This window comes from Xenopus laevis, chromosome 1S (genome assembly GCF_017654675.1).
Source record: "Xenopus laevis strain J_2021 chromosome 1S, Xenopus_laevis_v10.1, whole genome shotgun sequence".
Taxonomy (NCBI): Eukaryota; Metazoa; Chordata; class Amphibia; order Anura; family Pipidae; genus Xenopus; species Xenopus laevis.
The window spans coordinates 102,736,790-102,763,611 of record NC_054372.1 but is presented as its reverse complement, the minus strand read 5'-3'; the positions used below and the strand labels follow the sequence as shown (position 1 = coordinate 102,763,611).

General features: G+C 38.6%; 1 protein-coding gene across 2 annotated transcripts in view; it reads left to right on the top strand.

The window, feature by feature from the left end:
- Window positions 1–26,822, top strand: part of yjefn3.S (YjeF N-terminal domain containing 3 S homeolog) — a 63,344-nt gene that overhangs the window by 22,074 nt on the left and 14,448 nt on the right. For both annotated transcript variants that reach the window (XM_018239853.2, XM_041580031.1), the window contains exons 2-5: window positions 6,222–6,330; window positions 13,535–13,645; window positions 17,579–17,692; window positions 17,872–18,022. In XM_018239853.2, the coding sequence (XP_018095342.2) occupies window positions 6,222–6,330; window positions 13,535–13,645; window positions 17,579–17,692; window positions 17,872–18,022 (485 nt within the window). The remainder of the gene's footprint in view (window positions 1–6,221; window positions 6,331–13,534; window positions 13,646–17,578; window positions 17,693–17,871; window positions 18,023–26,822) is intronic.

Here is a 26,822-nt window from a genome sequence, read left to right as displayed (position 1 = left end):
AACCCCCCTGGGGTTGCCGCAATCCTTTTTCACTGCTTATTTCCCATGCTGGCACCCAGGTATTAATTTTGTCTACGGAGTGCACCATTCCTTTGGTTATATATATATATATATATATATATATATATATATATATATATATATATATATATATATATATATATATATATATATATATATATATATATATATATATATATATATATAAATAATGGCTTCCATAAAAACAGAAAACTCTAACCCAGATGACTTTTCCTTTTACTTACAAAGAAGGGATTTCTCATTATGCACCGAAAAGACAAAATGGAATCTGATGAGCACCTAACCCAACTATATTCTGTTTCAGAAGGCAGTGATTAAGCATCAGCTTTTGTGGTTTTCCATGGAAATTTAAATATTTGAAACAAATGTAAACTCTTTTCCAAAATCCTTGCTATTTTGCATACAAAGGTAGACTTTGGTAGTCTTTAATTGTCCATTATTTATTCTGCACTTACATGTTAAGGAGATCATTATAGATGGTTTACAAATAAAGTATATATTCAAACATACTAACACCAGTTTCTTGGGGGCAGCCATTCAAGCTGAAAAAGAAGAAAAGGCACATGTTACTTAGCAGAGCACAGATAAACTGTGGAATGTAATACAATGGTAATATTTCTGCCTCCCCTAGTTCCTTACTTTAGATTACAACTAGAGATGATCATAATGTTTGGACAATTTAGGATATTCAACCTCAGTTTCTCCTTCATGGAGCCTGGGGACCATATCAATAATGTGTAGACACTTTGGTGTACCTAGAGGTGATATTGTATCAACAGACAATGACAGGGGCTTTCCATTCCTGCAAAAACTCTTGCTTGCTAAACAGGACAGGGGGTCTGTCATTCCCAGCTGTCGTTTTAGGGAGTCAGGAATCCTGGCTCATCTTTGATGACATTTTTTGGAGGAAAGGAGGAAAAAAGAGCATATGAGAGAAGCAGAAGTATTGTGTGGAATTTACTTTCTCCTTATTAGTATATACAGGAAGCATGGTATAAATGCAGAATGAAGTTATTTGGTTCTATGTCTGTTTTTGATATTATGAGAAAAATATATCATTGGGTTAAGGTTCCGATAAGGTTAAGATAGCCAGAGCTATTAATATGATTGTATCTGGGTTAAGGTTTAGATAGCCAGAGCTATTAATATAATTGTATCTGTATAAACTGAGGGCCAATTCAGTCAGTCACTTGCAGGATCACTGCTAGCTCAGGTTGACTGACACAATACAATCCTATGAGTTATAGGAAGGTGTCAGTATTGGTTTTAGAGGCTTCACTCAAAAAGCATAGGTCAGATTAGAGACATCTCTTTTGAATTGTTTTTTTTTTTTTGTAAATTCTTTATTTATAGCAAATTTTTATAAAAGTACAGAAAGAAAAAAAGGAGGACAGATTACAAACCGACATAAAGGGGGGGGGGAATAAAATCCAATATTCCGTTTCACATCCATCATACTATATCTACCTTATTGAAAAGTTAGTAGTAATCTTGCCTTAATAATCTTAAATTGTACATAATTCGTATACATCTCAAAGGCAAAAAATCACAAAAATGAAACAGAATAAGGATAAGAAAAGAGATCACTATCTGGCAGATTATCCATATTCTAATCTAGTTACTTGAATGGTGGACATTTCTTTCATCTTTCTCATATCATGTATCAAGGGTCAGCATTGGGGTTTTCCCTAATTTTCCCCACGGAGCCCATGTTCTCCAAAAAGTTTTAATTTTCCCTTTTTTTAATGCGGTTAATTCCTCAAGCTTTTTTATCTCTTCTATCATTTTAACCCATTCTAAAATTGTCGGTGTATTAGGGGATTTCCACTTTTTAGGAATTAAAACTTTAGCTGCCTGTATCATGAAAATTGTCAATTGATTTTTAATAATTTCACCTTTCGTTGGGTCAAGATGTAAAGAAACCAAAACCGAAATGTCTGCTACCTTTCCAAGGGGTGTTATTTTTTGTATATTACCCACAATCCTATGAGTTATAGGAAGGTGTCAGTATTGGCTTTAGACCCTTCACTCAAAAAGCATAGGTCAGATTAGAGACATCTCTTTTGAATTGATAACAGTTAATGGTGTTTTTTTTCCTTTCCTTGTTCTGGATTGATTCTAAAAGGATTTTCAGTAGTAGATTCTTGCATTATTCTTCAGACTTTAGAAGATGTTCTGATTAGTAAAGGCTAAATAGTTGCCCTGTCTGCAGTGATTACCAGTTGTCTTACATATTGTGGACTTCATTTACCATCTAAAGATGTATTCATGGTGTAGGAGAGCTGTGTACACTGTCTCTCCTCTGTATTGTTTCTGTGCAAGCAGGGGGAGGAGCCCCAGGGGGAGGAGCACCACCCTCTGTGAGTTGACAGGAAGGAAGAGGGAGAAAGAAAGTGCTGCTGGGAGATAGAATCAGCAGAGTACAAGGAAAGTGTACATACTCCCAGAGTTTGTGTGTGGGAAACTTAGTAGGGAACCCCAGTGGCAGAAAAGCGCACTCTCTTTAGGGTGCAGAAGGAAAGGGGGTCCTTGTCAGGGCTCTGAAGAGCAAAGCGTGCTCTTCTCAGGGCATGGAAAACCAAAGGGAGTCCTTCTCAGGACATTGAAGCAACTGCCACATAAGTGGGGATTCCCTTCAGCAGTTCAGGGATCATCAGCTGCATTTATTCAGTGAAGTTGCTCCTGGCTGGCAGGCTACCTGTATCAATTGAAAGGTATAGTGTCCTGTCAAATAAACACATCAACCGTCCCACTGTGTATGTGTAGTGTGGACCAGAGAAGTTCTCAGGGAGGGGTATTACAGTTCAGCCTGTCCTGACCTTGGGTGGAGGCACGCCATATTAAAGGAAAACTATACCCCCCAAACAAACAGAAGTAAACAAAAACAAATTGAGATTACCAATTTAAAAATAACATTCCAATGAGGTAAGGTTAGTTATAAATGATTTCAAAATAATTATAGAGTAATTTCATATTAAAAGATACTGAGTAAAACTGAGTAAAACAGCTCATGTGTAAAACCCTGCTTCATAAATGAACCATTATCATAATAATATACTTTTTTAGTAGTATGTGCCATTGGGTAATCATAAATAGAAAATTGCCATTTTAAAAAATAAGGGCCGCCCCCTGAGATCGTAAGATTCACTGTGCACACATGCAAACCACATGTAAGGTCACATGAGCCAATTAACAGACAGAGTTCTGCCTTTTGCTTCCTCACTTCTTCCTGTTACAGTTAGTGTTGTAGTATTTCTGGTCAGGTGATCTCTGAGGCAGCACAGATAGAGTCACGAAATGGTGGTTCAAGGCAAGAGATGTAAAAGGGCAATATTTATGTAAATATATATTCCAGTTTGGTAAGAGTCTTTAATATGTCATTCAATTTGATATAAACTATCTGTTGCTTAAGTATTCATTTTGGGGGTATAGTTTTCCTTTAAAGTGAACCTGCTCTCCCATATAGCGGAGGCACAATACTCCTACAGCGCCACATGCAACTAAATGTGTGCTAGATCTCATGCAGTAGCAGAAGAGGGCTATAATGGAAACAAGTGTTTGCTGCTACTGTAGTCATTTGTCCAATTCTTGCACCTAGTACACGCATGAGACCTGTCATCCGGAAACCCGTTATCCATAAAGTTCAGAATTACAGAAAGGCCGTCTCCCATAGACTCCATTTTATCCAAGTTTTTAAAAATTATTTCCTTTTTCTCTGTAATAATAAAACAGTACCTTGTACATGATCCAAACTGAGATATAATTGATCCGTAAGAAGATCCAAATTGGGGAAAGATCTGTTATCCGGTAAACCCCAGGTCACGAGAATTCTGGATAACAGATACCATACTTGTATAATCTCAAGTTATTAAACGGTCACCCTGTAGCTTTCAAACTCTTATAAAGCAATAGACAAAATATCTACAGACATCAGGCTCAGACATCTTTCTACAAGTCAAATTATGCCCATAGACTTGTATGGTGTTGTGCATCAAAATAAATTCTGCCGTCGGCGACATTTTGTCAGGAGAGAGAGAGAATTTAGTATTATCTAGATAGCAATTGAATCCACAAGGATTTTTTGTTCTTCGAATAAAGCTATAAATATTAGTTACATAAACAGTATCTTAGAAAATTAGGTTGAAAAAGACACAAGTCCTTGAAGTTTAACCCATCAGAAACACTCCTCAATCTGATCCAGAGATAGACACACAAAACCTCCAGCAGATCACCTGCTAAAAGAAAGCATTGCTTCCTGATCCCTGTACAGCAAGTAGATGTTATGTGGTTCAGGCCAGGCAATTTATTATTTGAGGCAGAAAAGAAACCCTTCCCATATTGATGGTGGTGCCATCTCCTTCTCTGTAGTACCTGTTAATGTATTACTGGTGTTAATGTATTACAGCTGCAATGTCCCATGTAAGAAAAGGTAATTTATGCTGAACCTGTAAATGTTTTTATATATTGTCATGTGCCTTTTTTTTAAAGATAAAGTGTGCATACCTTTAGTTAGTTTAGTGAGCCTTCTGAGTCTCTTTTCTATACATTTGCAACATTTTAACATTTTGTTAGCTCCAGCAGCTTCAGACTGGATCTGAGTGCTGTAAGCAAGTGTGTTAACTACTTTTATTCCCAATTCCCAGTACTGATTTGCCTGAGAGTGCTACCTTTTAGGGGCAATTCCAATTTTGTGTGCACTTCACGGATCAGTAGACAGTGGTGAATTTTAAAGGAGAACCAAATCCCCTACCCTACATAGACCCCCTCCCTGCTCCCCCACCAGCCTAGGTGTTACACCAGGTAAATGCCCCTAACTTTTTACTTACACGACGGTGCAGATTCACGGCATCGGAGTTCACTGCAGCCATTTTCTTCTCTTCGGTAATCTTCGTGAAGTGAGTGCCATGTTGGTGCATGCGCAGTTGGAGCAGTCTGCATGCGCCGAAAGTCACAGAAATTGACGAAGTGCGGGAAGAAGACCCAAAGATTACTGAAGAGAAGAAAATGGCGCCTGTGAACTCCGATGCCCTGAATCTGCAACATGGGGTAAGTAAAGAGTTAGGGACATTTACCGAGGGTAACACCTAGGCTGCGAGGGAGCAGGGAGGGGGTCTATGTAGGGTAGGGCGGTAAGGGATTTTAATATAAAGTGTTTTGTTCTCCTTTATAAGCAGCTTTATTTACCGAAGTGTGATCTCACACGTACTCATGTTTTGGTAGTATTGTTCAGTAAATAAAACTGTTTTTAAAATTCACTACTGTCTACTTATCCGTGGACTGCGTGCGAAATTGGAATTGAATTGGCCGAGAGGTTTTCCCAAGCTGCGGGTTTGGGGCGCTGCACTCGTACCATAGACCTGGAGCAGTGCGTGACCTTTTAACATTGAATGAATTGAACACAAGTTCTAAGCTATAGGTCCGGGGCATATACACCCGACCCACTCATAGGGTGAGCTCTGCAGTAAATAAAGTCTGCATATTGTAAATGTCTGCATATTGTAAATGGGTTTATGAAGGTGGCAGGATTAAGATTTTAGGGGTGTCATGCCGCCCAGCTGCATTCTAAGGAGCACTGGGGATGTATACTTCTGTACGCGTAATCCCCAGTTGTAGCTGGCACTGAAGTGTATGATTTTTAGATTTATTAACATAGATCCTCAACTCAAGATGAGAATCTAGCCTCAGGTGGTAGCCTTTAAGTGGTGTTAAAAGCTGCTTGCAGGACAAGTTATCTGGGTTTCCATGTAGTTCAAGTAACTTTAAGAACTGAATATCACTGAGATTTGTATACACAGTATGTATATTTTTATTTCTATAGCTCTGTTTATGCACGCAGCCCCATATACTAGAACAGACAATTAATAGAGCAAATGGGGGCCATTAGGATATAAATGCAATGTAAAATAATAATTACAAATAAATATAAAGTACAGTTACAATAAAGATTAAGAGCTTAGTGTCAGAGACAAGATATGCAGATCTTAGATTTGACTCATCTAGCTAGGGGACTTCAACTAGATGTTTCCTGTTGCTCAGCTCTTCTGCATGTACAGTATATCTATTATATGCAAATCCATGCCTGATATCATTGTCCTATCTCTCTAAAAAATTCTTCTCTCTAAAGGAAATTAAAAACACTACAGAAGCTATAGATTTACTGGGTATTTACTTTTCCCTAGTAAACAGGAAGCGGAAGCACTGGAGGCTGATTTACTAGATGATTATCGATTTGGGAAGCAGCAACTACTGGAGATCCTTGGACATAGCTGTGCAATGGCAATCACAAAGGTAAGAACTTGCTTATAATGCCTACATTATTGATCACAGTATGCTACATGATGTCTTCTTACAGCTCTAGTTTTCTTTTTCAGTAAATAGCTCAGCTTGGCTAGCATTGGTGTTTTGCGCTACTGCATAATAAGCAATGCACATATAGTATGGTGGCAACATTTTACCATGACTAGGGGCAAAAAAGAATGAATGTTCCAGTTTTCATCTGCACATGCAAATCTAGGCAGAGCGAGCATGTGACCCCTAAAGGATCTGTCTGGAAAATTCATGGTTATGACTATGTCCAATGTAAGCAGCTGCACATCTGTTATATCTTTCATTTGACTATAAACATAGTTATCATCAGTCTGATATCAGCTCAGAAACATGAACATAAATAGACGTGGCACTAGGTAGATGTATAGAAGAAAAGCTTTACAGATAGACATGAGCAGATTCAATAGTCTGTACCTTGCCTGATCCCTTACAGAGAGATCATTTCCATGCATGAAAACCAGGTGCCTGGATTGGCTTTCATGGAAAGGCATGATGCAATGAACACTACTTACAAAAACGTAATGCTTTAATCATGCGACTCACTTTCATTGCCAAACTTCGGTGGTAATAATCATAGTGCTAATCTCCAGTACTTAGTGTGGGAAGCGAAAAGTCAGAATCCTTATGTAATATTAATACTAATACCTACCATTTCTGGCTGTCCCTTAAACTCTATTGTCTTGTACAAGTAAAATCCAATACCTGTACAACTGTTAATAATAACACACTCTGATCCTTTACTCTCCCCAGAAATAAAGGTTAGCAGTGTAACCTGCCAAGCTCAGGATACTGTTCACATTGCAGCAACAGCTGCAACAATATTAATTTTTGTGATTTACACTGCTTGCACATGTTAAACTAATATACACATCATACAAAAATAGATTAGCTAATTTGTAGCCAAGGAAAACATGTTGAACTGTAGGACCATGGGATCCATAGTGATAACAGGTATGGGACCTGTTATCCAGAATGCCTGGGACCTGGGGGTTCCAGATAATGGGTCTTTACATAATTTGGATCACCATTTCACCATACTTTAAATCTACTAAAAAATATAATTTAAACATTAAATAAACCCAATAGGATTCATCCAAATAAATTACTTATATCTTCTTTTGGCTCAAGTTCAAAGTACTGTTTTATTATTACATACATTTTTTGTTACCACACCAATATTATCAGTCTGTATTGATATATATATATATATATATTATATATGGGTGCCTCCATGAATGTTGATCCTTTAATGCTTTACATACCAGAGATACATGTACACTAATGGTAGTGTGTTAGGGGTATCCTTTAGAAGGCTGGGGATTTTTGTGGATAACAGACTGTGCAACTCTAGACAGAGTCACTCAGTGCCTCCTCTGATGAAGCACCCAATGGTGCGAAATGCATCAGGAGAGTGTGGCTTGCATGAGGTATAGAGACAATGACGAGACACTGCCATGTGGTATGTAAGAAATTAATTTATTTAAGACTGTTTTGTAATGATTTTGGTAAATTTGCACAAATAAATGCCTGAAGTGAGTAAACATGCATTTTTGCTTTGAAATAATTGCTTACCACTAAAGCTACTGATGGTACCATCTTGCATAAAAAGGGCATTGACTCGAAAGATGATATATACATCTCTGGTAAGGCCTCACCTGGAGTATGCAGTGCAATTTTGGGCTCCAGTCCTTGAGAAGGATATTAATGAGCTGGAGACTTGCAACTAAATGGTAAAAGAAATGGAAATATTAAAATATGGGGTTAGACTGTCAAGGTTGGGTTGTTTTCTCTGGAAAAACGACACTTGATTGAGGACATGATTACTCTTTACAAGTACATTAGAGGGCATTAAAGACAGATAGCAGGGAATCATCTCTCTCTCTCTCTCTAAGAATAAGTGCCATCCCTTTATACTTGAATTAATCCTTCATATGCCTCCAATAATGTTGGATTCTGGGAATGGAATATCTGGAAGAAGCATCATCCGGAAATGACAGACCCTTTGTTTTTATTAATTAGAAAAGGTGTATAATATTTCTTTCTTTCTTTAAAAATGTGTACAATTTTTAAAAGGAAAGTACATTTATTGCAGTCATTTATATTGATATTGGAACTTCATTCACGTTGACATTGCCAGCAACAAAAATTTAAATGACAAAAAGCATACATTCTAATTCTGAATTGGGAACTGATAATAGCATTTTGTAGAGTTTTGCTGACTTACTTACTAAGGAACATGCCAGAAATGTGTTATTTCTGTAAACACAGTACAGGTATGGGATCCGTTATCCGGAATCCTGTTATCCAGAAAGTTCCGAATTACGGAAAGGCCGTCTCCCATAGACTCCATTATAATCAAATAATCAAAATGTTCAAAAATGATTTCCTTTTTCTCTGTAATAATAAAACAGCAGCTTGTACTTGATCCCAACTAAGATATAATTAATCCTTATTGGAAGCAAAACCAGCCTATAGGGTGTATTTAATGTTTACATGATTTTCTAGTAGACTTAAAGTGGGAAGATTCAAATTACGGAAAGACCCATTATCCGGAAAGCCCCAGGTCCCGAGCATTCTGGATAATAGGTCCCATACCTGTATGCTGGATGCTTTTATGCAAGGCCTCCATAAGATCCTAACTGCTATGGTTTAAGCACATTAAAAAAAAAAGGTATCCTTTCTTACACTTTAAGTATTCTGAACTTGCTGCAATGTCTATGAATATTTTATTTCCTTTATTCTAACGGCTAACTATGCATTTGGCTTTATTACGTTTCTAAAGTGTCTGTCTGAATAAATGCGTAAGGGGGTTTGGGATAGGGATGCACCGGATCCACTGTTTTGGGATTGGGGTGAATCGGAATCTTTCATACGGATTTGGCCTAATTCCAAACCAAGTCCAAACATATGCAAATTAGGGTATACAATTAACCATACACACATTGTGTGGAAAATAAATTGCTTGTCAGATTCAATTAGGCCAAATCAGAAGCAATTGAAGAAGACCAAATCCTGGCTGAATCCTGAACAAAATCCTGGATGCCAAGTTTGGGATTCATAGAAGACAGACAAGCTAGTCCCAAGTATGCGCCAAAAGCTGTTAAAAGCTATTACGGGATTCTGGAAGTTATAGATTAACAGCAGTGGGAGATTTTGTAATGGGACTCACAGAGAGATGTTTTTAAAACCTGAGTATTGCCAATAAAAAGGACAGGACTGTCCTGGGTACATAATTTCTGTAGTTTTGTGGTTGCATGTAAGCTTGCAAAAGATATGAAGGCAGATTAATGGAACACAGGCTGTTTTCAGACTGTACTTTTCACCTAGCTGGAAAAGTTGGAAATAGTTTACCATAGGCCTGAAATAAAAATAGCTGAGTGCACCAGAACTTGTGCTTTTCAGCTTGAAAATTCTGGGCAGATTTTCATGTTAATGAAAATATTTTGGGTGCTTTACAATTGGCTGGGATACACTAGCTGATAAGTGCCCTATGCAGCATTGGTCCAGGAATGGTAGAGACAAAACAATACAACAAGAGCCTCCGTGGACTAAACTAGGGGCCAGAGTAACCTCTTCCCACCCAAAATAAATAATGCACACAAATACCTTTGGGAAAAGGCAGACTCGGGGCAGCAGGCACAAATTTACATACTGATTAAATTCCAAATTTAAGCTGAGGCAAGGAGGGTCAATACTTTGTGCTACTGGCACACCCCTGTTGCTAAACTCACCAAAGTTTGGCAACACCTATTAAAGCCCTGGCCAACTCTCCAAAAGAATACTAAATAAAGCTGTTACACAGAACAAAAGAACAAACTGTATTATTGGGGTACAATTAAAACATGGTATAACACAGTAAAAACATAATAAATAAGAACATTAGCATAACAAGGGATAACGCTGCCAACCCTATCACTGCCCTTATGCAATCGGCAGAAATTCCTGCTCAGTATCACCCTCTCCTAGGCTCCTTACAATTATCAATAGGAAGCCAATTTCCTCTAGGTTGAAAAAACTATACAGTGCGATGGTGTAACTAGAAAAGACTGAAGCTCATTCTGGTTGGCAGATGCATAATTCCCAATGTTTAAATACATAAAGGACCATACATGATAGCATGTACAAAACCATTATGGCCCCACCAATTTAAAAAACACATACTTTTAAGTTTGAAATGGCATTAGCATCAGCTGGGATGGTACTGAAAGGTCCTTTCCCATACAAGGTAGGGTCTTTGGGAGCCTTATTTATGCTACTGATACATGGGACTCCAATTAATTATTTATCCATGGCCTGCACCAGCCAGTGGGGCTTGTTCTCTACACTGCTTCTACTAACCGAGACACTGCCTTGTATGAGATGTCCTTAGAAGTGGAGGAGAAAGCTAGCGTATCCACAGGAACCCCATACAATGACATAGGCTTTTCCATGTTGGGTGCCCCTATGCTGTATGTTCTTGACACCAGGGGCGGATTTGAAGTTACGTTGCCCCGAGACCGCATGTTGCTGGCTTTTGTTTTTACTGAACAGTTTTTGATGTGCTGTATGTGTCAAGATTTGGAAGAAAATTTATCAAAGCCAGCAAAAGGGAAAGAAACACTTTTTAAATGATACTACACAATGTATAGTTGTGCTTCTCCTCTTAAGGATGCTATCAAGAGTAAACTGTGCTGTAGAATCACTACATGTACTAAAGGGAGCACTTATTTGTTACCCACATATACTTATCATCAAAATGCAGCAAGCCACTCTTCTAATCTTCTATACAGTAAATGGCCATTACTTCTTCCATAATATCTTTGAAGTAACAGCCACCCACTGACTGATTATATATTATAATAAGTAGAGGCATAGTGAAATATGAAACTGTAAAAGTGCTCATCTATAAATAGTTATCCCATTTCTCTCTCGTGCATTGTGAGCCTGACTGGATGACATTCTCACGGATATAGCAATATCACCGCTGTCATATTAACCACTACTTCCATTATTTTTACAGAACAGAATAATATATATATAGCAGATCTTTTGATAAAAGAAAAACCTTCTGGTTTTGGTTTGGCTTGGATACAAAGAAATATACTTTTTCCTTAGACTTGGTGCAGCTATTCATAAAAGCAAACCATACAGTAACCCCTATTCATTATTTCAGATGTTAGCATAAGTACACTTCTTGTACCAACTAGAACCTTGAGGTTTTGGGTCACAAGTTTATACCCAGTGGCCCATTCTGAAGTTTGCCTTTAGAACTCACAGTTTTTAAAAGGGAAACCAAAACACAATGATGTCATAGCTAAGATTAATAGGTTTGTTTAAAAATCAATCCAAGTTGGTATAAAGCACAAAGCAAGTGAAAACTGGACTAAAGCTAAACAAAACCTTTATAGTTTCATGAAATCATTACAATCAAATCCGGGTCATCAGTGCTTCCTTGAAACTGTATTTTCATGCTTATATGCATGCTATAAAACCTGCACACACCAACAGTGTCATATGTACAGTATGTATATATTTTCTCATGAATGCAGCACTGTACAACAGAACGATAAATTAATAGAACAAATAGGGGCCATTACAATAATAAATAGAAAGTATAGTTACATTTAAAGATTTAGAGCTAAGTATTAAAGAGGAAGGAGCTCCCTGCCCTGTAGAACTTAAACATACAAGCGGCTCCAGTCGCCACCTGCAGCTCCTCCATACGCTGCCAGCCACCGCACAGCGCGGAACTTACTTCCTCTTTGGGGCCACACGTGGGTGGAGCACTAGTACCCACATATACCGGTGGAGGCCACAGGGCCTACAAGGCTGGTGCCCACTGTGGTTTTTTCTTGGTGTCCCTGCCATCCCATTTTGACCCTGTAACCAGTCCTAACCATTGTGCACCCATTATTTTTAAACATATTGGTTTTTTTTTTTAAATAGTCTACAAAATTAAAAAAGGGAAGATTTTTAAAAATTTCTGTAAAAATTCATGAAACCAAGAAATCTCTCCAAAATTTATTGCAGTCAATGCCTAGGTGAAATTACTGCAAAGTTCCAATGTTTTTAGTTCTGCAATAACATATACATCGACCTACCTTGTTAAAGAAGCTTCTTTCCACAATGCTACAATGTTTTATATAAATTAGAAAAGGCTCCCATGTTGCTAAATTGTTTCAAACATAGTGCCATGACAGCTTTGTAGTGATGTGCGGGTCAGGCTTTTCCTTGAAATAGGCCGAGGGTCAAGGTTGAGCAGCAGTCAAACATAAACCAGGACAGAGGCTGAAGGTCAGGACAGACAGAAACCATGCAGAATCAGTTAACAGGCTGAGGTCAAAACCGGGAGATCAGATACCAGAGGGGACAGGGCAGGAACAGGTTCAGGGTCAGGAACAAGAACAGGAGTTAAAAAGCACTTCAGGAACTTGGGCTGGAAGTTGACAGGAAGGACAATGATCCTGCAAGTGAGATTCTGGGAAGCAAGCTTAAATAACCCGCTAATGAGTTATTGCCTGCAGCTGGACAAGGGTCATGACTAAGGGAAGATGGACACGGAGGAAGCATCACAGAATGCACTTTTTCAGAGTTTGGCTGCAGCCATGCTGCCTCCTATGGCTCAGGCAGGAGGAGTAGTAGCAGGAATATAACAGGTCCCTGGTTTAAAACCAATGAGTTTCTGACATATATTATCAGATATGCGTTTACTTTTTTTATTATTGATTACAAGAAAGTAATTTGTGTCTTTTGAAATCCTTGTCTGTCATATGGAGCATGTAGATGCTTCATAATATTCCTTCATGATCAGAAGTAGATACGTTTCTCACCATGTAGTCACAAACCTCTTTTCTTCTATTGCTTTTTTTCTATTAAGATTATTCCATGGATGGGTCTATATTTTAATTCAGAACAACAGAGAAGTATTCGCACACCCTGGCCTTCCCGAAAAGTAGAGATCCCTGGTGCACAGCAAAATGGAGGAAACGGCAACCACACGATCCAATGGCGACAAGAAATTCACTGGCACACAGGTAATGCAAGCAGGTTATACCTTGCTAGAAATTTATTGCAGCATGCTGCAATAAATTTCTAGCAAGGTATAACCTGCTTGCATTACCTGTGTGCCGGTGAATTTCTTGTCTATATTTTAATTCAACCATAACACATTTCTCTCTCATGATAGGTTTACCCTTTGAGGACACTCCCCAGGAAGCAGCCGACTGTCTTGGTTATTTGTGGACCTGATCAGAATGGCGCTATTGGCTTGGTTTGTGCCAGAAACCTACGATCTTATGTAAGTAACATGAAAGCAAATTAAGTGCTTGTAGCCTTAAGGATTTTCCAGTTTTTAATACAATACTGTATAACCCAAAGGCCAAGCGTTGATGCTAACACATACCTTGAGTAAGTTATCATTGTGGAAATTTGAGATGTATTAATTGTTAGCTGCAGAGACATTGCCCATTTGTAGCTTTACAGATGATGACTATTGGGTTTTAAACCTGACGTTTTAAACCTGAGGGGGAGGACATAGAGACTCTGCAGTTTAGTACTAATAAAACAGGCCTTTGTGACTGAATTAAAATTGTAGACCATTTAAAAGTACTCAGTTAGCGACTCTTATTTGTTTTTTTACTGATTTTCTCTTCATTCTTTTTCTAAGTTAAAGATTTTTCCCTTTTCTTCTCTTCATTCTATTTTCCAGGGTTTTTTAACCTTTCTTCTTGGGGACCTAGAATAAGGTTTTGACTCCCATTAATTTATTTAAGAGTTAAAATAGTGCACCGCATTTTATAATTTTCTAATGTAGAAGGAATATGAGGGGCTCATGAAGACAGTGTAAAGATCCAATTTTGGATGCAGAATCACTGCCTTCATTATTATATTTTATTTAATTTTATCTATATTTATTCATAATCATAACCACTTTAAGAGTAAAACTTGACTCCATGATAAGACCATTCACCTTACTCCTTAATTTCTCATTCCACCTTTTTTGCTGCTGTCTAGAGCAAAATACTAGAGAAATTATGCTTTTCTCAATTCTTTGGGACATTGGTGATATTTGTGGAGATGACTTAATTACATTCTTTAGTTAAAGGCAAAATAGAGAGTAAAGGCCCCCCATACACGGGACGACAGACTTAGTCGGCAGCTTATTGTCCCGTGTGTGGGGCCATCCGGCAGGCTTCCGGGATCGATATCTGACCGAAAGTCAGCCAGATCTCGATCGGGCAGGTTAAAAAATCCTATTGGATTGCGGCCACATCTGTGCGTTTATGTGGTCCCGTGATCTGACCACCAGTATCGGATCCATTATGATCATTGTGCCCTGGGGCCGACGATCAGATCAGGCTGATATTGCCCACCTCAATGTGGGCATATCGGGGAGAGATCCAATCGTTTGGTGACATCGCCAAATGAGCGGATCTCTACGTCTATGGCCACCTTAATACTGCTACTCTATCTTGCATCTTATCTGCACTGGTATTTCTCCATATTTCTCTAAATGAGCCCAGCTGGGGTGCTTGGAGCAGGTGCAGACTTCATAGGAACTCAGCAGGGCTTACTTGAGGGGTACAATTCCTTGATTGCAATGTCATATAGTCTAACCCAGGGGTGCCTTATGTAGATATCTACAGACAGAGGCATTGCTTGGAATTGTAGTTTGTAACAGCTTGAGACCCCCATGTACATCCCCCAAGTAACCTTAATAAATATTTAAAATTATAAAAAATAAATTACTTTGATTCTTTCCAAAGCACCCAGTGGGCGTATGAGCTGAGAAGAGAATTGTTTTCCTGTATTATGTAAAGGACAGCCTATAAATGACATTTTAAAGTCACAGCAGAGGTCTATAATCTTTTCCGGTTTCTCATTGTGCAACAGCACTTATGTCTGTGCTTTATAAATAAATAAAGATTCAATTGTTCTTAGAAAACAATATACAAACCTCAGAACAACTATATGTAATTCACAGCTACTATAAATGTATATACTTGTGTGAATTTATGGATTGCCACATTTTTCCTCAGGAAATATTTTTGAAAAGGGGTTTAGGCAATGTAACTCTAAACGAAAGCCCATTTTTATAGTTCCTGATGTGACCCTAACAAAGTTTTGGCATTTCTATTCTGCTGCTACTGCATTTCCCCCTTTGTGAGTTATTTTTATTTTTCGTTGTTGGAAAAGGCTAGGAAGAACAGTCACTCCGCCTTGCGGATGTGTCCACAGAGCCAGCATTCCTGTGCCCTCTATCATGCAGACAGTGTCTGGAATTTTTACTTTAAAATTACTTTAAAAATTATCCTTGCTGTGTCTCCGAACAGAACTCTTAACCTTGTAAAATACTAAGTCAAACTAATCTGAAAAAAATGTTCCTCAAGGAAGCCAATCACATGGCAAGAAAAACATGAAAGGGGACCCAATGTTCTTCTTTTATAATCCCTTTAAAATAAATGAATAAAAAAGGAGAGTCAGCAATGTGACCTGAACCAATTTAAGTCTGGATACATAAGGTTTTTATGCTGTGTGTGCTGGGCTTCATATGCTTTTAACCCTGTCCTTTTCATGGTAAGATTTTATATCCCTGCATTCAAATGAGCTGTTCTACACACTGCTCATACGTTGATAGTAAACACTGATATTGAGTATAAAACATACATACAGTATGTGCAGAAAACATTGTGAAATGGAGAGGACAATAACAGTGGCAATAACATTGCAGGTAAATGTGTTATACTGACCATGGCCCAAGCTGTTGACTTAACGCTGGGCGGAAACTCTACACCAACACCTAACCTTGGCCCTTAGGGGATTTCCCCTGGAATCTTCTAGAGTGGGAAAGATCAGCCTAAACTGCCTATATAGGAAAGACAGGAACTTCCTCTTTAGGTCTAAGAACATTTACAGACAGGTCAGACCTTGGAAACCAGCCCACGTAGGGAGACTGCATCTTGCTAGGAATTAGATAGGAGATATTTTACTACCGCACCTCATAAGTCAGCAGCTCGGGTAGTTTGCAAGGGCAGCCTGTGTTTGGAGGAGTCCCTTGGTGACTGTGCGCAGTTAGAGTACAACAGCACTCAAGTGTAGGCTGGAAGGAATGTATGGATACTGCGAATGAGCTGGGTGACCCTTTCAGTGGCTAAAGGCACTATGTTAGTGTTTTCCAAGCTACAGCTGGCACTGGAGATTTCTTGGGGCAGATTCCCTAAAGGGCGAAGAGACTAACGCTAGTGAAAATTTGCCAGAGTGATGTAATTTTGAAACTTTGCCGATTTCCTTAGGGGCGCAGGCGTCACTTCCCAAATTTTCGCTCTGGTGAACAGACGTAACCCAGCAAATGCAGATATTACTGAACGTTACCTCATTCGCCAGACTTGCCTTCGCCACCTCAGACCAGGCGAAGTGCAATGGAGGGCATACGAATTCCTAAATTTTTAATGCAAAAAGTCCCAAAAAACGTTCTGAGTGATAGCCTGCAAAGGTATGTAAAAAATATTTTGGGTTCCCCCCTCCATTTTCTAACATATGGCACATAACATATACACTGGGCATTATAACAATTCTATTTTATTTATTAAGGTTCCCTGGACTTGTGTAATGTATTTCTTGCAACATATATAGCCATGTAACTTTATAATATCCTGCCATATGCAAATTAGGCTACGCTAGTGCATCTTCGCTTTGATTGCAGAAGTAACGCTAGCAAAAATTCACCACCGTTCACACCCTGGACGCAACTTGGCACTTTACACGCATATCCGTGTAATGTACTCTGAGGACTAGACTCCTTTAGGTCAGAAATATACCTCAAAATTAGTCAAATTCTAAGTTTGCAATGAAATGTTATAGCTAATTTTATTAGGCTTGTCCAAACAGCACTTAATATGAGCTAGGAGTGTTGAAATAAGGTGCCTTCCTACTGCTGCTAAGCTACTGCTTTTTCCCCTCAATTGTGTCATTGTAATAAAAATATGCTTGCCCGGGTCTTGTAACCTATAGCTACAAATTAGATGTTTGTTTTCACAGTTGATCTGTAAATGACTGGTTGCCACAGGTGACGAGACCTGTAGCAAACTTTGCACCTTTTATTAGCATTTCCCCTTATCTTTCTTCTTCTGGATGATGGGTGGTGTAGCTTAACATACGATGGAGAGTAATGGGTTTGACATGTGTACTAAAGGTTGTAAACTCAAAGCTTTATTTTTTCTTATTCTTTCAGGATTATGAGCCTACAATATTCTACCCCAAAAGATCTCTGGATGTCATTTACAAAGACTTAACCATTCAGTGTGAAAAGATGGACATCCCTTTTTTATCCTACCTTCCAACAGAAGTAAGATATTGCCTTGGGCCAACATTATTCATTTTTCAATAACATTGTAAACTGTTCACAAGCAAGGCAACATCTAAGAGGAAATAAAATTATTAAATTTTTGGGGTCATAAAATTGCTAGCAAAAAATAAAATTCAGATACCCAAGTGTGTTAGTAATATTTTGCTTTTGCCCTGCAGGTACAACTAATAAATGATGCATATAATTTGGTGGTGGATGCAGTGCTCGGAATAGAAGCAGAGTTTGGAGAAGTGAAAGAGCCATTTGCTAGTATTCTGGCGACAATGAAACAGATAAAGATTCCAATTATCAGTCTAGATATTCCATCAGGTGAGTATCTAAGATGATAGCAGAAGTTGATACTATTGCCTTGAGAAAGCTCTTTTAGCGAAATGTGCGTCGGCCAGATTCTAATTTTAAAGCTACGATTGTTTTTTAAAAAAACCTTTTTGTTCTTCTTACCCTAGTGCATTTGTATCCTAATTTTAAGCACTAAGTGTACCCTTGCTTAGAATTGGAAACTGCTCGCCACTTGGTGGGGCTGCTGTTTTGTGGAGCAACAATTGATTTTATTATTCTTCTTCTGTTTATCTATTAATCTCTAAAGGTTGCTGGATTTGTGTGTCTTGTCATTAGCTAGCCTCAATAGAGTTAGCTTAAAATAATTTTATGACCACAGTCCAGTATACTTTGACTGTCTTATCTTTGTGGTGTCCCAGAGATAGCAAAAAATAGCAGTAATTGAGGGGTGTCATGTTATCTGTCCAAGGCCTTTGTGATATGACAGTCTAATCTAATGTATGGATAAATGTATTGGGTTTATGAAATCAAGATGTAGAAGAGAGGTAGATTGTAACGTTGAGTATTAGAAGAAGGAATGAATAATAACATTACATGTAATTGACATGTAATTGACATTTAACTAAACATGAAAGGAAAATACACATAATAAACATAATAAAACATAATTACTCCTGGCAACAGTTTTATGATTGAATGTAATACAAGTAATAAGACAATTCACACTGTCACAGTTATGATGTAACATAGCTTAGTTATGCATAGTGGTTTTGAAGTGAAGCCGGAAGGCCTTTATGCCCCACATTTTAATCTTTCCAGTAAGTAAAGAAGATTAGATACCTGCATGAGAAAAAATATTGCCATTTTCTCTATTTCCTCAATTTCTGTTGAGGTAATCTAATATGGATTATTTACCAAGTGAATTTAAATAGAGCCAGCTGTTTATCAATAACCAAGCATGTTCTGGACGCTCTGGGTATGATAGCATGTAGGCTGCAATACCTGTAATGTATAGCACACCCAAATTTAAATAATGGAAAGAAGAAAAATGATGCCTTCATATTCATTTCCCTTATGTCCCCCATTCCTGACATAGTAGCAAACATAGTATGACATCCATACATCTAGCAGGATGCCTTTTTGACTAGTACATCCTTTCTATATATATATATATATATATATATATATATATATATATATATATATATATATATATATATATATATATAAAACAAAAATAAATAAATTTAAAAAAAAAAACTTCCGCACACATAGGTCTTGATAAGTGAAAAAAAGCTGGTAGATTTATTTCAACGTTTCGGCTTACAAACTCAAGCCGTCATCAGGAAGGCTTGAGTTTGTAAGCCGAAACGTTGAAATAAATCTACCAGCTTTTTTTCACTTATCAAGACCTATGTGTGCGGAAGTTTTTTTTGTTTTGTTTTATAGATATGAATTTTTGTCCAGCACCTAGGCATTAACATGGCTATCTGAGTGCACCTATCTAGTTATATGTCTAGTATTATATATATATATAGTAAAAAGGAGGATCGGCACTCACTGTAATTGTAGTGAAAAAAGGTTATTTATTTTTCAAACAAGCGTTACATCTCAATCCGACGTTTCAGACCCGCATGGGTATATAAATATTCCCCTGGGCTTCAGGGTTCGTAACATCCCCTCGATTGGACACAATAATATTGACTTTTAGATGGTGAGGGATCTACACAGGGTTTTGCGTAGAGGTCGAACTAGATTTAAGAGAACTGGTATTGATATTATCCCTTCTGCCACTTCCACCCCAAGGTCACATTTTTTTGGGTCAACTACCCACCCAAGAAGCAGGAGCACCCACATAAGAGACGGGGTCAGTGCAAACACCCACACCAAACGTATAACACGACTCACCAAGAAGTTGTTTTTAACCTTAGCTCCTTATACTGTACTTCGCTCTAATGAAATGGGGGTTCTTTCCAAAGTACTCTCATTAGTCCCCACAACATGACCAGGTTCAAACATAATGTTTGAAAATCATAGATTCTAATGGACTATGAAATTATGGGAGCATTTGAGAACTAAATCTGACACAACGACCTCTACTTTTTGACCTAAGAGTACGTTTGAACCTCCTAATACCCCTAAGTCTATAGCTGCATTCACTTGATTACTTATTGACAAATCTCAGAAACTTGACCAGGTTGTCAGTAGGAGTATTCTCACCAAGATTGAGTGGGAAGCAGTTACAGCACTGACTAATAACCCACATGTAGATATACATCCAGCCGACAAGGGTGGGACAGTGGTTGTTATGGATTATTCAGATTACAGGAATTCAGTCCTTAGCCAATTTGGTGCCACTTTAGTGTACAGGAAACTGGAATGTGACAGCAATTGGATGTTTAAATGTAAGATTGATTCTTTTTTTTACACATGGCACTCTCAGTTTTGTGTCCCAAGTACGTATGTCCAACACTCCCTAACACTCCAATACATTCCCCAAGATACATTAAAATCTTTTCTCCTACCCAATCATTAGTGCCAGGGGTCACTGCTACAACCAATGGCTATTTTTTTCTATTTACAACCCTTGGTTCAGAACATTACTACCTACATTAGGGATACAGTAAATGTGATGCGGACCGAATCTGAGCCCACCCGGTTTGCATGTCCTTCCAGACGCTGCACTCGCGAGATGCCGGCTTCTCCACGCTGGTTCACATTTAGCAAGTAGAAAACTCACGCATTATTAGGTGCTGTTCCGGTAATCCAGGACACAATCCTTGTCTATTAAAAACAGCTTTTTTTAGGCACACACAGTGGTACAATCTTTGTGCGGTGGGTGTACTCGACTTAAACGTTTATTGTTTAATTGTTTATTATTATATCACGGCAAGAAACGCGTAACATTGTATTAGTCTATTCTGAGCTAATTGCTTTGTGGTTGCTATTGCTGCCTATGTTTGCAAATGAGTTTGTGATGGTGCCATCAGCTCTTTTAAAACTACTTATGGCATAAGAATTTGCAAGATTTGATTACATGACAAATGGCATCACAGTTCTCAAATGATTTTTACTTTTACATTGCTACTGCCTTTGGCATATGTGCTATATTCTCTGCTAGCTGAAAAGCTCATAATTGCAGTCATTTAGCCTGTTGTTTACTTTTTGAATCTGCCTGGCTCTAGGCCTAAGACTTTATATACTATATTCAAGTGGGCCATGAGTGAAAATGGTGGTGTTCTCATTGTAGTTGATTTTTTAAGCGTTAATGCTCATACCATGCATCTGAAAACATGGACTTGACTAAATCTCGTCAACTACATTGTCTCGTGTTTGACTTCAGCACCTTTGATAGTGACTGCAATCCTGTATTACTTACAAATCCCATGGGTGCAGAGAATGCATTAATTACCAAGTGTTGCACTGCTAGGGCAACATTATAGCAGGTGTTAAGCATAGGGTTCAGCTGCTTCTTGCACCCATTCATGCACCCTGGCTTGCACATTTGAATGCCATTAGTGATGGGTGAATCTTTTACTTCGAAAATTTGCCAAAATGCATTGAAGTCTATAGGCAACATTTTTTTTTTGATGCAGGACAAATTGGCAGACACATTTATTTAACCCATTAGAGTATATGGGCATAATTTTCATGGCAAAAAATGCCATGCAGCTTTGGAAGTGTCTAAGGTGATGCACACATACAGCTCCCAACCTTACCCCTTTTAATACATCTCTGTAAAATACAGTCAGGGCTGTATTTATAGAGGGGTGCAGGTCTTCACACTTTAGACATACCCCAGTGGGTGTGTAAGACAGGGTGGAAACGTGGCTGGTTTGCACCATTCTCCTAGTACTTTAGATAACTGAAGACTGAAGTCTTTAACTGCTGCAGTCCTTATCCTCTATCCTCTATAGGCAAATTTATGAGCAAATATTATATCCACAAAGAAAAACAATGCATGTACATGGATAATGGGAAAACAATTGAGTAATACCCATATAGTAAAATGTAAAAACACGCATGCAGTTGTGTAAGCATTATTGTCTGTAAACAGACCCGGATTTGTGGAAAAGACACAAAGGCCTGGGCCTGGGGTGGTAGAAATTTAGGGGGCGGCATTCCACTCAACCACACCCGCATTGGTTTTTAAAATTTCTTGTGCAGCAATATGTATGTATATATATATATACAACAATCCAAAGGAATCCGCACTCACAGGTCTTAAGTAAAATTAAAAATATTTATTAGAACAGATGACTAACGTTTCGGCCTCTCCGAGGCCTTTCTCAAAGTATTCATTCTACAAAAAACATGCCTTATATACACACAATCTAGCGGGAAACAATGGTGGCTCTGACGTTTGTTGCTCGTCAGAACCAGAGCGACTCCGTTTGTACTAGAAAATCACAAATCCATTGCACTACGTTATAAGATATACATTGCAGTAAAAATCTAACAATATATTAGATACAATATTGAAACAAGTTAAAACAATTTAAAAACACCAATATATCAGGGCACTGTTCTATAATAACTATTTTGTAACAATATGCTAATAATTTATACTCTGAGTTATAACTTTGTTACCAGTGTCACTGATGTAACATTCTTTGAGGATGTCAAAAAGGTCCTGACTATAACGCTACCTGCTACTTCACTTGTTGCCCCCTAATGCTACAACCTTAGTCATGTGTATCCCCGCAATAAATAGTCCTCCCACTCTCTCTAAGTAGTGTGTAGACTCCAGCTTCCAAGTTATGATGTAGTTAACCCACTGGGTGCCGTTTAATAGATACTACCCGCTTTGGTGCCCTACTGGAATATCTATTACCAATATATCCTATACACCCCCTCTCGTGGCTCTATTCATCGTGCGTCCCTCTATACAAACCCTCATATTCCATTAATATGTGGTTAATCGAAATCCTATGTGCTATCTGTCATCATTCCTTAATTTCTATCTGTGTAAACACATACCCTTATTATCAGCAAAAAATAACATCATACAATCCTGAAGAACCCAAAGTACGAAAGTGTAAAAAATGAATAAACAAAGCACCCATAAAAATAAAAATAAAATAAAAATAAAACCCCATCCAATGTTCAAATCCTGTGATAAGTCAATATACGTATAATCACACCTGTATTCCGTGTGTATGCTCATCCAGTGTGCACCATCAGCGGGACAAAAAAATAAAATAAAATAAAACATTTAGTTCAATTTAAACTTACACCGCATGTTTAAACATAATAACAAACTGGAACGTAGTAGCAGGTGTCAGATATCCATACCCAGCCGACCCATTCAATGGCCTTGTAGCTGCCGGTAAGTCACTCATGGCCAATGGTCAATGCTCATCGGTTATAATAAGAAATGATTCTAGGGTATCACTGCCTCGCCGGCTCCATTAGCAGAGTTCCCGCTACAGATAAATCACAAATGGTTCCTTGATGGCACTCACAAAGGCGGGCACCCCCCTCTCCACAGTTACCCGGGACAGGCATGGAACTCATGTTGCCATCATGGTGCTCCACACTCAGGCTCACTGCATCACCGAATCCAGGTTACCAATGAAGCCAAAAGGTCCGGGAATCAGACTACACAGGGGCATCGCTGCATCTAACGCTAGGGTAGCCGTTCGCACATGATCGCCATTTCCTCCACTCACCGATTTCAGTATCGCAGAAGTCTTTGCGGCAACCCTGGTTACTCAACTTCGGTGGTTCCAGGTGGTTAGTAGGTGTAGCGGCTACATGGCGGACATCCCTTTCTCCACAATTACCCAGGACGGGCGTGGCACTCACACTGCCATCATGGTGCTCCGCGGTAAGGCTCACTGTATCACCGGTTCCGGGTTACTGATGAAACCAAAAAAGTCCGGGAACCAACCACACAAGGGCATCGCTGCATCTTAAGTTGGGCTAGCCGTTCACACACCATCGCCATTCCATCTACACACCCATTTCTGTATTGCAAAAGTGTTTGCGGTAACCCCAACCTTCAGTGGTTCCAGGTGGTTAATTGGTGTAGCGGCTACTAATGATAGAGCCAGGGTAAAACTTCAATGTATGGAAGGAAGCAGGCAGGCGTCAGTATGAGCTATTGCTTCAATCGCTAGTCGTGGTAAAAAGCACTTACATTACATGTCCTTAAATATTTAGAAAAACACGGGTGCCCGGCACAAACTTTGTTCAATACATTCCACCATGGTGTCGGCACTCACGAAAAATGATCTTCATATGCCTGGGTGCAGAAACAATAATTTCATCCACAACAATCCAAAGGAATCCGCACTCACAGGTCTTAAGTAAAAGGGGGGAGAGGGGGATGCCTTTGTGAGTGCCATCAAGGAACCATTTGTGATTTATCTGTAGCGGGAACTCTGCTAATGGAGCCGCCGAGGCAGTGATACCCTAGAATCATTTCTTATTATAACCGATGAGCATTGACCATTGGCCATGAGTGACTTACCGGCAGCTACAAGGCCATTGAATGGGTCGGCTGGGTTTGGATATCTGACACCTGCTACTACGTTCCAGTTTGTTATTATGTTTAAACATGCGGTGTAAGTTTAAAGTGAACTAAATGTTTTATTTTATTTTTTTGTCCCGCTGATGGTGCACACTGGATGAGCGTACACACGGAATACAGGTGTGATTATACGTATATTGACTTATCACAGGATTTGAACATTGGATGGGGTTTTATTTTTATTTTATTTTTATGGGTGCTTTGTTTATTCATTTTTTACACTTTCGTACTTTGGGTTCTTCAGGATTGTATGATGTTATTTTTTGCTGATAATAAGGGTATGTGTTTACACAGATAGAAATTAAGGAATGATGACAGATAGCACATAGGATTTCGATTAACCACATATTAATGGAATATGAGGGTTTGTATAGAGGGACGCACGATGAATAGAGCCACGAGAGGGGGTGTATAGGATATATTGGTAATAGATATTCCAGTAGGGCACCACAGCGGGTAGTATCTATTAAACGGCACCCAGTGGGTTAACTACATTATAACTTGGAAGATGGAGTCTACACACTACTTAGAGAGAGTGGGAGGACTATTTATTGCGGGGATACACATGACTAAGGTTGTAGCATTAGGGGGCAACAAGTGAAGTAGCAGGTAGCGTTATAGTCAGGACCTTTTTGACATCTTCAAAGAATGTTACATCAGTGACACTGGTAACAAAGTTATAACTCAGAGTATAAATTATTAGCATATTGTTACAAAATAGTTATTATAGAACAGTGCCCTGATATATTGGTGTTTTTAAATTGTTTTAACTTGTTTCAATATTGTATCTAATATATTGTTAGATTTTTACTGCAATGTATATCTTATAACGTAGTGCAATGGATTTGTGATTTTCTAGTACAAACGGAGTCGCTCTGGTTCTGACGAGCAACAAACGTCAGAGCCACCATTGTTTCCCGCTAGATTGTGTGTATATAAGGCATGTTTTTTGTAGAATGAATACTTTAAGAAAGGCCTCGGAGAGGCCGAAACGTTAGTCATCTGTTCTAATAAATATTTTTAATTTTACTTAAGACCTGTGAGTGCGGATTCCTTTGGATTGTTGTGGATGAAATTATTGTTTCTGCACCCAGGCATATGAAGATCATTTTTCGTGAGTGCCGACACCATGGTGGAATATATATATATATATATATACATATATAATTTTAACAGGGTTAGGCTGGTGGTTGCAGGGCCCACTGGGGCTGCTGTCTCAAGGGCCCTGTACAGTGGCTGCCACCGGCCACTCTACCCCTTCCACACTTAACCTTCAGCATAGCGGAAGTGGATTGGGTCTGGGCCAGCCGAGCCCACCAGTGCCAGGGCCCACTGGGTTTTTTTTTTCCTGTTGTCCCTCCAGCCCAGTCCGACCCTGCCTTCATATCAATGGCATCCACATTTCCTATATTTTCTTTTAACTAAAATATGTAACCTTTATCATAACAATCTGTCGATATTTGCCTGAATTCTAGAGTTTTTTAACTTCTCGATCATCCTCTGCAGCTGTAGACAAGAAATGCTTCAGTCGTAACGTAAGTGCAACCCTCCATGTTTGTACCAGTTCTACTTACACAAAGCACTAAAACAGATTCCATTCAATGGTTATATGTTTGATAGAAAATGTGGTTATTACTATTCTTTAATTAATGGCACCAACATATTTTGCATCATTCACATCAGTCCCTGCCCCAATGGAAATTACAATCTAAGGTCTCACACATACTACAATACATTTTAAAAAATGGGTTTATGAAACCAGAGTAGCCAGAGGACAGCCACAGAGAGAATATACAGATCCCTGTACATAGTGCTCTAGCTGGAATCAAACAGCTGGAACCTGACTACAAATTTAAAGGGGAACTATTGCGAAAATGAATAGCTCCGAGTTACAGAAAGGTCGTCTCCCATAGACCTAGAAACTTTGCAACCTGTATAGTTCGGCCTTCTTTCTTTATAGTCATAGAACTTTTCAGCAGATATTAACCCCACAGTTTACAGCAGACCTATATAATGCAATATGTCAGCAGCATCCATTGGTTATAATTATATCTGTACCCAGATACATCTTCATGATATATTTGTATCATATTATATCTGTATAACTGTCACTCACAGACTATGTTATACAGTCATAATTTACTTATAAATAGCCTAGGACTTACATCTTTCAAATAATAATAGTCCCCTATTATAGGTTTATCATTATGAAACTGATAGGTTTAACTTATAACACAATATATGCAGCAGAGAATATACAAACACGATAAATGAATAAAAGCTGGGTTATTCTCA